Genomic DNA, 16166 nt, shown 5'->3' on the forward strand with positions numbered 1-16166 from the left:
GCAGACGCGCAGACTTAGACACTTTGGCACTTCTGTCAGGCCTCTCCCTCCCTCCCCCAATTGCCTTGTGGTCTATGCTCTTTGTCAGAGATTTGCACACTCATGATTTTTTTGTTCTTGTTTTCTCATCATTCCATTGTGATACTAGAAACGAAGAAGCCTAATGAAAAAAAAATGCTTATGTTGCTATTATAAAAAAAAAGAGAGCCACCTGTCAGAAAAGGAACTAAGAGGCCCTGAGAAGCAGCAGAGCTAAATCAACTTTATCCCGGATGCCGGAAGGAGCAGAGTTTCTATTCCCACAGTTTTAGCTTTCCATGCTAAACTGTGGCCTGGTAGCAGATGATCCTGCTTTTGACATATTGCCAGGTCAGTAGTAATCTACATTATTCATCTCACTTCTTCTCATCATACAGGCATTTTATCATCTCACGTCATCGCAATAAGGGCTCTTCGGCGGTGCCGAAAGTCCCCGGGCTCAGCCAAGGAAGTGGAAACTATATTTTTGGCATTCAGAAGGGCAGCTGTAGGACGCGGACTCAGGTGGGCGCCTGAGATGCACGCCTGTGTTTTCAGAGTTTGAGAAGTTCCGATCCAAGTCTCATCAGAGCCCCTCTGGGCGGGCGCAAACTCTGGGGCAGCAGGCCCTGGGGAAGAGCTCCGGCCTCGGGGAGGGCGCTGGGCGCGGGGTTCTGGGTAGCGCGCCCGCGGGGGTGCGCCGCTTCCTATCGACTGAGCGCCAAGTCGCGGCGAAGTTTGGCGCGCCCAGGCCGGAGAAGAGAGGAGGGACGAGCCCGGGAGGTAACCCGTTCGGACCCCTTCATCTACACGCGGGAGGCCTCCGGTGACTCCAGAACTCGCAAACCCTTCCGCGGCTCTCCCAGAACCTGGACCGCCGGGGTCGCCGGGCGTCGGGCCGGAGGGCGAAAAAGAAAAACAGGGCCCCTCGCGGCCTCCGCACCGGCCCCACCCAGCCACGCTCCCATTGGCTGATGGCCCCGCGGCGCCGCGGGATCACTGGCCGCGGAGGCCGTCAGTCAGAGGCGGGTCGGCGCCGCGGCGAAGGCAGCCATTGGGAGCTCGCTCAGGTTATGTAGGTCCGGCGGCTGCGTAGTAGCAGCAGGCGCTGCCGCTGCCATATTCAAGAGTTAGTAGGTCGCGAACGCTGGTGGGAGAGGTATTTCCTACGGCACCTTCCGTGCTTCCGTCCGCCGGCCCTGTCCGCAGGAGCGGCCCTGCGGGCGACGCAGTCGCCCCTTCTCGGCTCTCCCGCGGCGGGCGGACGGCGGCGGTCACTATGGCCGAAGCGCTCCAGGTGGTGGAGATCGACCCGGACTTCAAGCCGCTGCCCCGGCCGGATTTCAGGCAGTCGAGCTCTGCCACCTCCACCCGGCGCCGTCGGGCGGCGCGACCGGGAACCCCGACGCCGCGCGGGCCTGCCTTCGGCCTCGGCGGCCGCTGAGGGGCAACCACACAACGCGTGGGGCAACTTGTCCCACGCCGACCGCATCGCCAACGCCGTCGAGAGCTCGGCCGAGAAGCGGCTCCTGCTGCCGCAGATCTGCGGTGGAGGGTCCAGAGCGGGACCCACTTCAGGGATGAAGGCGACAGCGACGGCCCTGCGGGCTGAAAGGTAGGTGGTCCCGGGGCGCGGCCGGACCCGGACGGGACGCGGGGGTCCCTTCCCCCGCCTGAGGTCGCGGTGGAGCCGGTGAGGGAGCGGCCGTGCAGGTGGCTCGGCGGGCAGCGCGTGGCCCGTGGGGCCGGGAAGCGGCCGACGCGGGTGGTGGCCTCGCGGGGCCCGGCCGGGGGTCGGCAGTCAGCGGGCGCGCCGGAGGGGCCGCCTGGGAAGAGAGGGAGCGGCGCGTGTGCGCCGAGAGCGGACGTCTGAGCGATAGGCGAAGTTCTCCCGGGCAGGGGAGGAGGGGCTCGCCGGAGCCGCTGCTCCTCCGTCCGGGACCGGGTGGTGAGCGCGGCTGCTCTCCGCCTCGCAGTGCGCGTCCGCCCGGCCTGGGGAGGCACCGCCAACCTGCTACCGACCCCCGGGACGGAGCCGCAGGCGGAGGGGAGGGGACGGGCCGCGCAGACGTGGAAGCCGTCGGGCGTTTTGCGTTGTGTGGATTTTGTCGGCGGGGGCCTCGAGGGCGAGGGCCGGGCGGGCTGAAGTTCAAGTGTGACCCGCGGCTGGGCGGCGGGGGAGAGGCCGCCCGGAGGAAGCGCCTTTAAAATTAAAAAATGTTTAATGAGGTATCTCACGTATTTTTTTATTTGGGAATTAAGTCTCTTTACTTTGGTCTGGGAACTGACAGTGCATTTTCTTGTATTTAAAAATTCATATCTTTCTGTCATTTAGGTTTGTAATCTGCAGCTGAGTAACTTATAACTAGGCACAAAGATTCTGAGACAGGGACCGGGGGTGTAGTCAGAGTGGCGTGAGGGCCTCTGGAAAAAGACCCCTACCAAAACTCCCTATTAAACAATTAAGCAAAATCAGAGTCACGTTAATTCTCTGAAGTAAAATATCAAACTAGAAGTATAAGCATTCTTCCGTGAAGATTAGTTAAAACTAAGAAGCCAGGAGTAAGTTGGCCTGGAATGTTTGAACATCCCCCAGATAAGAAAGTACCTCAGCATGGCCCATGTCTTCATTGTGTCAATTAAATGAGGCTATTGTAAAATTTACTTTAGCCTGCTCAAAGGCCCAGTTTATCTTTAACTTTGTCCAGATGCTGCTTTTCTTCCTCCAGCCCCTAATCAAGTAATATATAACTCGATTAATATGGCAACTAAGCCCAGTCACAAGCAACACGGTGAAAGGCAGGAAGGATCCCCCCCCACACCATGTGTGCCAATCATAATTCCCCTTAAAGATAAGATTGCATTTTAACACCCAGGAAGTTAAGAAGTAAGATTCTTTATTATTAATATTATTAAAGTATTATTGATATACACCCCTATGAGGGTTTCACATGAAAAAACAATGTGGTTAATACATTCACCCATATTATCGAGTCCCTCCCATACCCCATTGCAGTCACTCTCCATGAGTGAAGATGCCAGATTCACTATTTGCCAAGCAGTAAGATTACTTATTTATTTACTTATTTTATTAAGATAAGGTGTTACTGATATACACTCCTATGAAGGTTTCACATGAAAGAACATTGTGGTTACTACATTCACCCGTTATAGTGTCCCCACCATAGCCCACTGCAGTCACTGCCCATCAGTGTAGTAAGATGCCACAGAGGCATTATTTGTCTTCTCTGTGCTACACTGTCCTCCCCCTGATCCCCCACACCATGTGTGCCAATCATAATTCCCCTACATCTCCTCCTCCCTCTCCCCCCACCGGCCCTCCCCCACCCCTTCCCTTTCGTAACCGCTAGTCCCTTTTTGGAGTCTGTGGGTCCGTTGCTGTTTTGTTCCTTCAGTTTTCCTTCATTGTTATACTCCACAAATGAGTGAAATCATTTGGTACTTGTCTTTCTCGCCCGGCTTATTTCACTGAGCATAATATCCTCCAGCTCTGTCCATGTTTTGCAAATGGTAGGATTTGTTTCTTTTTATAGCTGAGTAGTATTCTGTTGCATATATGTACCACCTCTTCTTTATCCATTCATCTACTTACGTTGCTTCCATATCTTAGCTATCGTAAATAGTGCTGCAATAAACATAGGGTGGTGTGTCTTTGAGTCTGAGAAATTACATTCTTGGGGTAAATTCCTAGGAGTGGAATACCCGGGTCAAATGGTATTTCTATTTTTAGTTCTTTGAGGAACCTCCATATTGCTTTCCACAATGGTCGAATTAACTTACATGCCAGCCAGCAGTGTAGGAGGATTCCCCTTTTTCCACATCCTCGCAAACATTTTTTGTTCTTAGTCTTTTCGATACTGGCCATCCTAACTGGTGTGAGGCGATATCTCATTGTGGTTTTTATTTGCATTTCCCTGACAATTAGTGATGTGGAGTATGTTTTCATGTGCCTGTTGGCCATCTGAATTTCTTCTTTGGAGAATTATAACTATCTGTTCATATCCTCCGCCCATTTTTTAAATCGGGTTATTTGCTTTTTGGGTGTTGAGGCATGTGAGTTCTTTATATATTCTGGATGTTTACCCGTTGTCGAATGTGTCGTTTACAAATATATACTCCAATACTGTAGGATGCCTTTTTGTTCTGTTGATGGTGTTCTTTGCTGTACAGAAGCTTTTAAGTTTGATGTAGTCCCATCGGTTCATTTTTGCTTTTGTGTCCCTTGCTCTAGGAGATGCATTCAGAAAAGAGTTGCTCATGCTGATATTCTGGGGATTTTTGCCTCTGTTGTCTTCTAAGAGTTCTATAGTTTCATGACTTACATTCAGGTCTTTGAACCATTTCGAGTTTACTTTTGTGTATGGGGATAGACAATAATTCAGTTTCGTTCTCTTGCACGTAGCTGTCCAATTTGAGGACACCAGCTGTTGAAGAGGCTGTCATTTCCCCATTGTATGTCCATGGCTCCTTTATCATTAATTAATTGACCATATATATACTTGGATGTATATCTGGGCTCTCCAGTCTGTTCCATTGGCTGGCTGCAGCTACGTACGGGTCCTTGAGCCTGCAGCAGCAGCCTGGGAAGCGGCCCAAGTCTGCTGATGGAAGAGGTGCAAGAGCGCCTGCCCCAGCAGAGGCTCAGGATGAGCAGCGGGAGGAAGAGGAGCAGGAAGCAGACTAGGGTCCTGGGGCGCCGGGTGCCTCCTGTCCAAAGGGGAAGCTCTCCTCCGCACACAGCCAGGGTACCAGCTGGGTCGTGGGCCCGATGACAGCAGCTACAGGGCCATGCAGGTGAACAGAAGAGGCAGGTTATTCCAGGTTCCCCCCGTTATCCTGCTTCCACCCTGTCCTCACTACCCTCTGTGCTCCTGGCCCTGTGCAGAGGGTCGGGTCCTGTCAATCACCGTCACCCATGGGGTCCCTGTCACGGGGAGGCTCATGAGCATCACCCACCCACAGAAGAGGAAACTGGGTCCCAGAGAGGGAGGGGAATCACCCTTGAGCCTGACAGGACTGTTTGGCAGTGGAGCAGAATTCCAGCCCAACCTGTCTTTAGTACTCCCCCACACCCAACATGGCCCGAAGCTTCCCTGAGGCTGGGGAGCAGCCCACCCCTTGCCAATGGCCCCAGGCCAGAAACTCACCTGGCTCTGGCCACTAAGTTTAAATGTTGCGGGACCTGAAGAACAAGAGTCCCTTTCTGCCGGCCCTCTGGCCTGGGGGCTCCAGCTGGCAGGACAGGGTGTAGCTGCAGGACAGAGGGGCACCTGTGAGCCCCTGGAGCCACATGTCAGGGGGCCCTTCTCCCGCAGCCCGCCCGCAGCTAGAGCCCACAGCTGACTCCTGCCCAGCCTCACCTCTTCTGCTCATCCAGGGGCTCCACGGCCCAGAAAAATGACCTGAAGCGCTCCTCGGGCTTCAGGTCATACAGCAAGGCCGCGTACTTGTGTATGAGGATCTCACGTATGATGGAAGCTTCCTGGGGCAGAGGAAGGACAGGATGCAGACAAGGAGGGGCGTGAGGAGTGGGGCAGTGGGTTGGTCCCTGATCTTTGCTCACGTGGGAACCTGCCTTCCCTCCAATGCTATCCAGTCCTGCCTGTTCCCACTGTTGGGTCTCTAGCTCCTCCTCCAGGAAGGCCATCTTGATGCCACCCCCATCCCCCACCCGCCAAAGCCTTGAGTGTCCTCAGCTCTGGGTGTGCTAACTTTCTCAAGACATGTCAGACCCAGGGGTTGGGTCGGACAGGGTCCTGCCCACGGGCTCTGCACCCCCCCCCCCACCCACTTTCTGTGGCGGGGTGTTACAGTAGCTCAACTCTGTCTCATCCCGTCACCCTGGAAGGCACCAAGGCAGCCAAAGTGCATCAGAAACAGCCCCCTGCACCCAGAACGAGGCCCAAACCTCCCACCCTTTCTCAAGTTGGAGGACCACTGGGGCCCTCCAGGCAGCAGGCCTGCCAGAAACAGCACCCAGACCTAGGCCAGGATCTGGGGTACCGAGGAGGAGGGACTGGACTGGGGAGCTGAGGCCAAGCTTCCCATGTAACTCTCTCTGATGACACGGAGACTGAGGCCTCAGGCAGGAAGGCACGGGCAGCCCCCTCCTGTGCTTCCTGCCTTGAAGGAGCAACATCCCTGCCCCTGGGCAGGGCCTGAGGGAGAGGCCATCCTGCTCAGAGGCGGCAGCTGTAGCCCTCAGCCCCACCTGCCCTGGGGCCAGGACCGGGGCTTAAGGGGGGCAGGGGGTCCTTCTGGCTGCCCTCTCCAAGGAGCCCGGCCCCCGGGGAGAGGGGAGACTCCCAAGAGGCGGGTGGCCTGGTGCTGAGAGCACCGGCTCACTAGGGTCTCTCTCCTCTTCAAAGCCCACCATCCTGCACACCCTGTGCCCCTCTGGGCTCACTCACCTCATTATGTTCCAGGGGTTTGTCTAGGACCAGCAGGCCAGCCATGAACAATCCAAAGAAGGGGACCATGCTGTGCCACTGGGGTGGGGAGGTGCCCCGTCTACCTCAGGGGCGCCCATAGAGCCTCCCCTGAACCCCTCACGCGCAGCCCCTAGCTCCCCTTGGACCACCCTGTGCTTCCTCCCACGCCCTCCCTTCGCCCTGCTCTCCCCTCCTGTCCCTCCCAGGGCTGGCTTTTGGCCAATCCCAAGACCTGTGGTCCCTGCACCCGTCCTCCAGCTTCTCTCTGTACCCAGCTGCTCTCTCCCTCCTGGTCACCCCAGTCCTGGCAGTTCAGGGCTGGTGGCACGAGCAGCAAGTGCAGGGTCTCCCCCCACTGCCATGACCCTGGCCAGGCCACTCTCACCTCCTGCCTATCCTCGGATCCCCGGAGGAAATGATGCTGTTGCGTCACCATGGAGGTCGCCTCCTGCAAGGTCCAGGACACTCAGGTGTGCTCATGCTCCCCTCCCACATGGCCTCCCACAAATCAGAGCTGGGTTGGTGGATGCCTCGCCCGAGTCCCCTGGTACTATGCTGTCCCCACCTCCAGCAGGCTCTCAGCTGAGGGCAATCACAGCTCCAGCACACACTCATACTTACAGGTGTCCTTGGGCCGCGGCCAGCCGCCCTGAGAGGCTTCCTCGCCTGCAGAGTGTCGGGGATTCCCTCTGCCTCCCAGGGTGCCCTGAGCACTCACTGTCACCTGGCTATCACCACGGCTCCCCTACACGACCAGGTGGCATTTGCACAAAGCTGAAGGCCATCTTGTGCTCCCTGGACCCTGCTCACCTGGGAGGCCCGCACCCCAGGGTGACAACCCTCCGTGACCAGATGAGGAGCCTGAGGCCTCAGAGGGGCAGTGACGGGCTCAGGGGGCCCTGGGGAGGGGCCGACCTTGCTCCGCCATAGGCCCCACCCCTGCTGCCAGCCCAGCGCCAGCCCCAGCCCCAGCCCCAGCCCTGACCAGGAGCCTGTCCTCTGGGTCCTCACTGGATGTCAGGCCCCCAGTCAAGTGGAGCCAGGGAGGGAGACAAACAGGACACCTTGGGGGCCAGGCGGAGCCTACTTCTCCCATCAGCTGTCCCCTCTCACCATGCACACCTCGAGTCAGCACCCAAGACTGGGCCACAGCACGGCAGAGGGCTTGCCCCAAGGATCCCCTCCCTCCAGACCTCTAGCCTCCATTTACCTTGAGGAGCCTCTTCCGGTTAAGCCACCTCTCTTTCTCAAGGCTCTTATGCATCCTAGAGCTCTTCCTAAGGGGAGGAGAGAGGAGGGAGACATGTGGCCAACAGGTGGAGGCTTTGGGGGTGTTGGACCCCTTTTCCACTAGCCTGCATGAGGCTTTCCACCATGGACGGCTCTTAGCCCTGGGGAATCTGAGGCCTGCAGTTCTCCTGGGGGCGGATCTGCTTTGGGACAGGTGGCTGTCCTTGGGGCAGAGACCTCCTGCTGCAGAACACATGCTGAACATCTCCCATTGGCTTCAACCCACACCTGACGAAGAAACCCGATTCCTGAGGGGGAACCGCTGGCCTGACCCACGGGGGCTCTGAGAGCCCGCCATCCTGTAAGCCCCTGTCCCCATGCCTCCCAGGAGCCCCAGCCGACTGAGGGGACACTGCCAGACCTAGGGGTGGTGTCTCTGGCCCACTCAGGTGACCTGGTCCCAGTGACAGGACTACCTACCAGGAAACACGTCCCCAGGTGCATTGCAGACGACTGATGGCGGGGCTCTGCAGGGCCAAGAGAATGGCGTGGAGGGACGCAAAATTCTCGAGGTCCAGACACTCCTGGGAGGGAAGACAGAGCTGAGAACGTGACCTGCTTCTGTCCCCCTCTGAACTCCTGTCCTTAAGGAGCCAGACGCCCAGGGAGCCCAGCACACCCAGGACCTGTTGAGCAGCCCTCCTGGGTGGAGGACTGTATCTCAACCCAAGGAAGGGTCCAGGGATGGCTGTCCCACCCCCGGGGCCTGCGAATCCAGGTCAGCACGCCCCTGGCAGGAGGGGCCCAGGGACCAGGCAGGGTCAGACTGTAGGACTCCATCCTGAGAGTTGGCCAAGGAGGGGAGCAGGTCCCAAGATGCCAGGATGGACCCTGGGGGCTGTTCCATGGCACACCTTGGCCACCTGGATCCAGAACTCTACCACTCGGGCCCTGTCCCGCGCCGTCATGCCTGGGCCCCCGAGGCAGGAGGAGATGACCAGGTTGGCTGCGTCATTAAATTGTTTTATGATCTTATTGAAGGTGGGGGCCAGGTGCTCAACGTTTCCGTTACATGACTGGCTCCCGCAGCGGGTCATGCGGTCGGCCACTGCCACCTTGGTGAACAGTTCCTGGGGATGGCAAGGGGGGGTCATTTAAGCTGTGTTCATGGTGCCCCTGGGCCCAGGCAGTTACCAGTCAGAGCTGGAGCCCAGGCCACTGAGGATGTGGTGTGAGCCTTACGGCAGTCCAGGCTTCGGACTCCATCCACTGAGGCACCCAGGAACAGATGCACTGGACCCCACAGTGGTGGGGAACAGAGGGGCTCACTCAGAGCAGGCATCCTCCCTCACCTCCTCCCTGCAGCACAAGGCAGCTCAGCCCTGCACGTGCCGGGGCATCTGCCTCCCATTCTGTCACCCCGTGGATCCCGCTACCCACTCAGGTGCAGTTACCCCCAAAACAACTCCAACCAGGCCTTTGTTGGTGTCCGTGTCTCCCGTGCAGTGAGGTACATGGCAGGGGCCTCTGAAGTGCGGAGGCTGTGGAGGCCTGCCAGGCCAACGGCCCAAGGACCTAAGGCCCTGGCAGCATCTCTCTGAGCACCCCTGTACTACACTGTCCCTCCCACCCCAGCCAGGCCCTGCCCACCTTCCCTCTGCTATTTCTCATTGGTCTGCAAGGATCCCTAAGTGCCAGCCCTACTGTCCCTGTGGTCAGTGAAGGCTTGGGGGTGAGGAGAGTTTCTCAGGGCACATGGTGGGAAGGTGGCACGTCGGCCCAGATCACAGGAGTGCACATCGGGACAGCAGGTCTGGGGCAGCACATGGCACAGGGAAGGCCCACCCCAACTTCGATCCCGCTCCACTCACCGCATACAGCAGGGTCAGCTGCTCGGCCACCAGGCGGGGGGGGAATGCCAGGAGGGTGGACTCTGGAGCCGGCTCTGGCTCTGCCAGGCCCGATGCCATTCTGGCAGGTGCCCTGGGCCCCGTGCCCGAGGGCTCATGGGGCTCAAGCTCAGGGCTCGGCGGTGGGGCTGAGGGCACTGCTGGGACATCCTCCGGCTCTGCAGGGGTCGAAGCAGGTGACACCGGCCGTAGCTCCAGCACAGGGGTCCCAGGGAGCTCCTGAACTGGCTCTAGCCATGAAGCCGGCCCTCCCCGTGTCTCTGGAGCCAGCTGCGTCTGCCGTGGTTCTGGAGCAGGGAGGACACAGAGAAAGGGTCACCCCGGGGCTGATTCCCCATACCTTACAATGACAGAAAAGCCCTCACTGCCTTGAAGGCAACCCCGGTCCGGGAAGCCCACCCTAGACGGTCCCCTGGCTGCAGCCCCTCACCTTCCAGCTCTGCCACAGTGGGCCCCAGGTGCTCCTCCTGGACCAAGTGGTGGAGGACTTGGCCCTCTGGGATGGATGAAAGCCGGCTGCCATGGAGGACGCTGGGCACATTATCGGGCTCCCAGGCATGGCGCCTAGCCTGGCCCATTCCGGGGCTGGGGGAAGGCCTGGGGGTGGAAGAGTGAGAAGCCTGGTCTTCCCAGCCACACTGCCCTCCCGGCCCACCCTTGTGTGGGCCTGGCCACTCTGCATTCCCCTGCCTGTCCAGGCAACTGCCCCTCCCCCTTCCTGACCCTGTGTGTCCTGGGACCCCATCCTTTCCCATCCTCCTAAAGAGGAAGTCCCCAGTCATCAGCCCGCCTGTGGGAATCCAAAGATTGGTCACCTGCTGGGTTCTGAAGGCTCATGGGGCTCCACCTCGGGGCCCGAGACCACTCCTGGGATGTCCCAGATGCTCGCCGCACAGGGGCTGGTGGGCTCTGGACCTGGCGCTGGCTCTGCCAGGCCCGGTGCCATTCCAGCAGGTGCTCCGGGCCCCAGGGCTGAGGCCACTGCTGGGACATCCTCTGGCTCTGCCGGGGCTGAAGCAGGTGACACTGGCCGTAGCTCCAGCACAGGGGTCTCTCGTGCCATCCTCATTCTCCATTTCTTCCTCACACCTGTCCAGGGAGCCCTCCGCCTGTGGACCTTATTCCCACGGACAGTTGACTCCTCTTCATGCTGAAGGGGGCAGGGGGCCTATCGTCAGCGGGAAACCCAGGAACCACCAGCACGAGGGAGGTTTGCAACTCAGCCGAGAGTCCCCATCCCTCTGGGGTGCGATCAGGGAGAGGGAAGGGGTGCCCCCAGGGAATGAGATTCCAGGCCCTCTGGAGTGGGACTGTCGACCACTCTCGTGGGGAAGCCCTGGGAGGGCCCTGGCAGGCTGCCAGGTTTGGAACGAGGTCCTGGGTGTAGACAGCCTGCCCCGGGCCTAGAGAGATGGAGTAGGTGAATCCATCCACCAGCTCCTCCACGCTCCCCAGGGTGGAGCTCCGAAAAGCCAGCGCCTAGTAGCTTGGGAGGTGCCACCCGGGGCTGCCTGGACCTCCCCTCGGGGAAATGTGGGCCTCAGTCCCTGCCCCTGACATCAGGCACACAGGGCCATCTGCATAGGACTCGTCCCTGAGGGAAGGAGAGGACACCCCCTGGGCTCAGGACTAACACGTGGGTGGAAGTACCTGGTCCCAACACTCACCTCCATCTCCTGGATGATGGGACCAGAGGTGTGACACTGACTGCCCCACCAGGGGGCCACCACCTCACAACATGCTGGCACCCAGGAATGGCCCCCTTCCTGCCCAGACTTCAGTCCTGCCCATACCCCACAGCCACCGCACACACACAGAAGGGGCCAGGGGGAAGGTCATCCCGGATGGGTCACACTTGGGGCCTGGACCTGGAGTGGCCCGCTCTGGGCTGCCCTGTGTTACCTCGGGGTTCCTTGGACAACACGGACAGAGGCGTTGGAGGTGGTCTCTGAGCCAACGCCCACAGCGAGCAGGAAGACCGTCCCTGTTTGCTTCCCTGACTTCCATGCCTTCAGAAGGCTCTGCACAACAAGACCATGTGTTGCTCTGTCGAGCGTCTCCGGTCAAGTGAGCAGGACTGGGGTCTGTGACCAGGAACTGGGCACCGGGTCAGAATTCAGGTTCTACTTGGCGTGTCATCGGTGACATCACTTCCTGAAGGTTCCATTTTGTGGGCCCCTCCCTGCATTCAGACACGCCCACATGCCCCTCTGGGCTGCTGACTGCCCATCCTCCTGGACCCCTTGCCATGCATGACTACACAGATCTCCACCAGAGCCGTCCCCTGGCTCTTTGGCAATGTCACTAGGGTCCCAGCTCTGAGGAGACGAGCTGAGCTCAGACCTCTTTTTCTCACCAGTTCCCTGTCCTGCTGAAGCCGCAGTGCCTCCCAGGAGCTACCCAACGTCCCAACCTGCACAGGCAGGGTCATGCCAGACATTTCTCCCTAGGGACATCCTCAGGGATATATGGATGACACCTCCAACTCCTGGGGGCTGGTGTCACGTGTGTCTGACACACAGGCTCGGAGATGGACGAATGCCAACCAGGCTTGGCATGGAGTGTGGAACACCTCGCAAGTCAGGCCCCGGTTCGGGCCATGAGATCTTGAGCAAGTCATCCCCCCTTTAGGCCATTTTCAGGTGTGCACCTTGAAGGGGTGGCAATGACAGGAGACCCAGGTGTTGTCATCTACTCCCAAGGCATCCACCTTCCAGAGGTCTCCGTTCTCTGAGGACCATACCCGAGGGCCTGCCGTTGACATATGTGCTGGGCAGCCTTGTATGGTGAGCCCAGTAATCCCTCCTAGAAAGCACATACCCTGCGACCACTGCGTGGTGTGAACAGCACAGCCAAGGGGATGTGCTGTCACAGCCACATTGCATGACAAGCAGTCACTTCCCCACTTTTCATGCTTTCTGTACAAAAGGGTCCTGACACTGCCCAGGGCAGTGAGCTTGGTAGCCCATATCAGTGTGTATGTGTCACGGCTTCTACGCACATATTCTATTTTTCAGACATAAGGGAGTGGGGTTTGGATGCAGCAAGAAAATGGATACGTTCATCCATTTTGTTCACGGTGTGACATATTTACAGAACAAATGTCGTGGTTAAGCTCACAGAATAAGGAGCTACTAGCTCATTCTCAACATCCAGCTTTAACCACTTGGTAGGCATTTGACTGCGGGTGAGTCAGCGACCTTGGTAGCCCAGTTTCTCCACCTGTCCCTTGGCCGTCATCATCGTAGGATCTTGATTACGTGAGGTCACAGAGAGCATTGAAGGAGTTACTCTGGGAAGAAGGCTTGGAAGGCCTGGCACATCACCAGTGCTTCATCTAGTTAGTATAAATCTATTGTTACATTCCTTTAACCTGTCTGTAAGCTCCAGAGGGCACAGAGCTAAGGGATTCAATGCAGAATTTCCAGAACCTCCCACCTAGCCTTAGTCCATTTACAGATCAATGGTTGTAACCAGTGCAGGGCCTTGCAACCTCCGGAACAAGGGGTGGAAAGGAAATGGCCATTCTCTCCTCACGGAGTTCCTGCTAGAAGGGGCGGGTAGGGGAAGGAGAGCACCATCTATGGCTCGACGAGATGGATGGTGCTGAGCCTGGCTAGCGACTGTAACAAATAAAAGTCTTTCTCCCTGCCCTTTCCCTTGACCGATTTCAGTTTTGCAGTCTCATAGGGGGACTCGCCCTGGCCTGGGAACATCTTTCCCTCCAAGGCTATATCCGGCATAGTTGGCAGGATCTGGTGAACCTGAAATCGGTCCTCACGGTTCCCTGTTGGTGCGGACTGCTCCTATAGATGGTGTGGAGGTACTCTTAGTCCCGTAGAGGCGGTGGGGCTACATCTGGGAACACCCCTAGGGATGGCAGGGATTCCCCAAGGGATTCCCGTGTGGGTGGCGAGGCTTCACCTGGAGACCCCACAGTGGGCATGGTGTCCACGGCAAGTGCCTCCTGGAGGAGTGGGCCTCTCCCCAGAATCTGGGGAAAATGGGGACCCTGGAGGCAGTGGAGTCAGTCTCGTGTAAAATCGGGGACTTGGGAACTGAGTGGCCATAACGTGGCAGGAAAAGTGGGGTGGTTGTTTCTCGCAGCATTAGAAAGGGTTACTAATGAGAGAAATGCCCTCCAGGGGCAAGCGTCCAGGAAGATGAGTTGTGGGGTGGTCTGAGAAGGGAAAGAAAACTGAGGTCACACTGCTGAGAGACACACTGGTGGCAAGGGAGGGGGCAGCACAAAAACAGAGATAGACTGTGCCGGGGTAGGGGGGGTGGAGGGGTGGGGGGAGTGAAGGAAGGGGTGGGGCCTTCAGCCAAGCACATGGCAGGGTAGGTGGTGCAGGGGACAATGGCAGGGTGGGGCCGAGGACAGAGCTGTTGCTGAGCCTGCTGCCTGAGGCACCAACCCTCCCATATTGAAGGCCTGCCCAGTTTGTTAGGCAAATAAAGATGCAACAAGCTCAGGTTCCTCGCTGAGTGGAGCAGACCCCACCCCACTGTGGAGCACTCCACGCTCCGCGCCTACACCCAGGCCGAGCTGGAGCCTCCGCCTACATGGCCTTTGCATCTTTGGGGTTTAGGAGTAGAGAGCATTGTTCCATCTGGCTCAGAAATTAGTAAAGTGGCTTCCCTGACGACTCACCCATCTCTCTGGCATAGGATACAAAATGCCCGTGAGCACCAGGGAATGATGTACTTTTGGATTGTCAGACTGCAGCCCTAAGGGCAGTTTGGCCTAATTAGGGTGAGTTGCTGTATTTCCCTGCTAGTTGGAACATGCAGCACTCAAGCAGGTGCTGGGGAGCTGGGCATGGAAAGTGTCAGCTGTTATGTGGACCGACAGGGTCCCTGTGAGGAGTTGTTCACCATGGGGATGAGCACTCTGCTGCTCTGCACAGCTCTTCCATCCTTCTCTGGGTCCCTAGTGACTATTCTTGCTCCTCCACATAGGAAAACCCGTAAGTGAGACTATCCTATTGCTCAGATCTGGGGGAGGCTGAAATCATAAGAGCACAGAGGGAAATATGATCTGTGACTGAAAGAAGAGGTTTACAGGGCCCTGTGAAGGTCTCGAGGACCCAGATTATGGGTTGATTTGATAAAGGCGGGGGCAGTGAAAGAAATACTCCATGGAGAGCCTGGTAGAATCTTCCTAGAACTGTGGCACCTATTAAAGCCAAAGCAGCGGTCCAAGCCGCTGAGGTACAAGCCACGGAAGCCAGAGGCAAAGCCTCTCCTCTGGCTCATGTGCCTGCAGGACTTCCTGGGTCCCTGACCCCTCACAGGAGGGTGATTGGGGATTGCGGTTTGACTGGGGGGGATGTCAAGGCCTCCACCTTGGGGGTGCGGTGAGGACTGGAGGCCACATGACATGTACAATTAGCAATTCACTGGTCCCCAGTGAATGTACAATGTGTTCTGGCACTGGTGGAGTCCAGAGCTGAATGTTCTCTGATTTATGGTAACCCTGAGTGGTTTCCTGGGAGCCCCACTGTGATAGATGCTATGGGGATAAGGCACTTAGAGTGAAGAAAGCCCAAAATACATTGGGAATGGGGCATTTACCCACAAAGCAGTACATTGTGTATATTTCTCCAATCCCTGAATATATTTTGGGGTTGGATACCCTGCAGGGCCTGTAGTTACAGACCACTGCAGGTGAGTTCAGACTGAGGATATGTGTGGTAAATGCAGCTCGGAGGGGACTTGCTAAGCACTCGCCCATAGCTCTGTCTGTACCTCGGCAAGTGACAAATACTAAGCAGTATGTATTGCCAGGGGGCACAAAGAAATCGGAGAAACCCTAGAGGAGCTGGAGAAGGTGGGCATCATAATGTGCGCTCATAGTCCTTTTACTTCCCCGGTGTGACACATCATGTTGAGGGCCTTGCTAATGCTTTCTTCTCTATTGACCTAACACAGGAGAGCCAGGAACAGTCTGCCTTCATGTGGGAAGGCTGGCCGAGGATGTTCGCTGTCTATCTGCAGGGACATCTCTGCAGTCCCACCAAGTGTCACGGACTTGTAGCCCAGGACTTGGCAGCATGGGAGAAACTGCCAATGGTGCACCTGTTTCATTATCTTGATGACATTATGGTCACTTCTGATTCTCTTCCAGATCTACAAGGTGCAGCACCTAGAGTGCTGCAGCATCCATAGGAGAAAGGATGACAGGAGGGACGGAAGTTGGGGCTAGCTATCCCTTTCTGCCTGGCCTCCTGGTTGGCTGCTGGTGGCAGAGGGATCTGTGCTGTAAGTCCGGGAAGAGGAAATCCCAGGGCAAAATACCTTTAACAACAGAAATCAGTCAAAGGAAGAAATAAAGTTGAAAATTCATTTATTGCTTACAAACTGCAGTCTGTGGCCTTCTCTCTTTCCTGCTCCAGCAGAAGCAAAGCTAGCCCTCCCCGTCTCCTCTCAGGTACAGCCGATAAGCCCTCCATTGCCCAGGTATTTACCCATTGGTACAGAGATGAACTCTCCACCCCTGAGGAATGATACAAATGCATTGAAGGCATAGTTCTTCTTCCCACCTCTGATTGCC

General features: G+C 57.3%; 2 protein-coding genes across 2 annotated transcripts; one reads left to right on the forward strand and one right to left on the reverse strand.

Annotated features, from left to right (window-relative positions):
* Positions 1-317: 317 nt before the first annotated feature.
* Positions 318-15973, forward strand: LOC118909951 (uncharacterized). Its single transcript, XM_057504960.1, has 5 exons — positions 318-369; positions 577-801; positions 885-1036; positions 1098-1633; positions 15741-15973. The coding sequence occupies exons 1-5, from the start codon at positions 318-320 to the stop codon at positions 15760-15762; spliced, it is 987 nt and encodes a 328-aa protein (XP_057360943.1). The 3' UTR covers positions 15763-15973.
* Positions 7745-11916, reverse strand: LOC130684446 (ral guanine nucleotide dissociation stimulator-like). Its single transcript, XM_057505237.1, has 6 exons — positions 11513-11916; positions 10426-10760; positions 10041-10207; positions 9572-9897; positions 8615-8830; positions 7745-8284 (listed from the first exon to the last, which is right to left on the reverse strand). The coding sequence occupies exons 1-6, from the start codon at positions 11615-11617 to the stop codon at positions 8177-8179; spliced, it is 1257 nt and encodes a 418-aa protein (XP_057361220.1). The 5' UTR covers positions 11618-11916; the 3' UTR covers positions 7745-8176.
* Positions 15974-16166: the final 193 nt, after the last annotated feature.

The sequence above is a fragment of the Manis pentadactyla genome, chromosome 7 (assembly GCF_030020395.1).
Source record: "Manis pentadactyla isolate mManPen7 chromosome 7, mManPen7.hap1, whole genome shotgun sequence".
Lineage (NCBI taxonomy): Eukaryota > Metazoa > Chordata > Mammalia > Pholidota > Manidae > Manis > Manis pentadactyla.

Bases quoted from the DNA above. Each gene is read 5' to 3' on its own strand.
- LOC118909951 (XM_057504960.1), top strand. From the start codon at position 318: ATGCTAAACTGTGGCCTGGTAGCAGATGATCCTGCTTTTGACATATTG. The intron at 370-576 runs GTCAGTAGTAAT...CTGTGTTTTCAG, and splicing joins TGCTTTTGACATATTGCCAG to AGTTTGAGAAGTTCCGATCC. The intron at 1,037-1,097 runs GTCAGAGGCGGG...CAGGTTATGTAG, and splicing joins ACTGGCCGCGGAGGCCGTCA to GTCCGGCGGCTGCGTAGTAG.
- LOC130684446 (XM_057505237.1), bottom strand. From the start codon at position 11,617: ATGGAAGTCAGGGAAGCAAACAGGGACGGTCTTCCTGCTCGCTGTGGG. The intron at 10,761-11,512 runs GTAACACAGGGC...TGCCCCCTTCAG, and splicing joins GTTGTCCAAGGAACCCCGAG to CATGAAGAGGAGTCAACTGT. The intron at 10,208-10,425 runs GTGACCAATCTT...TTCCACCCCCAG, and splicing joins GAGCCTTCAGAACCCAGCAG to GCCTTCCCCCAGCCCCGGAA.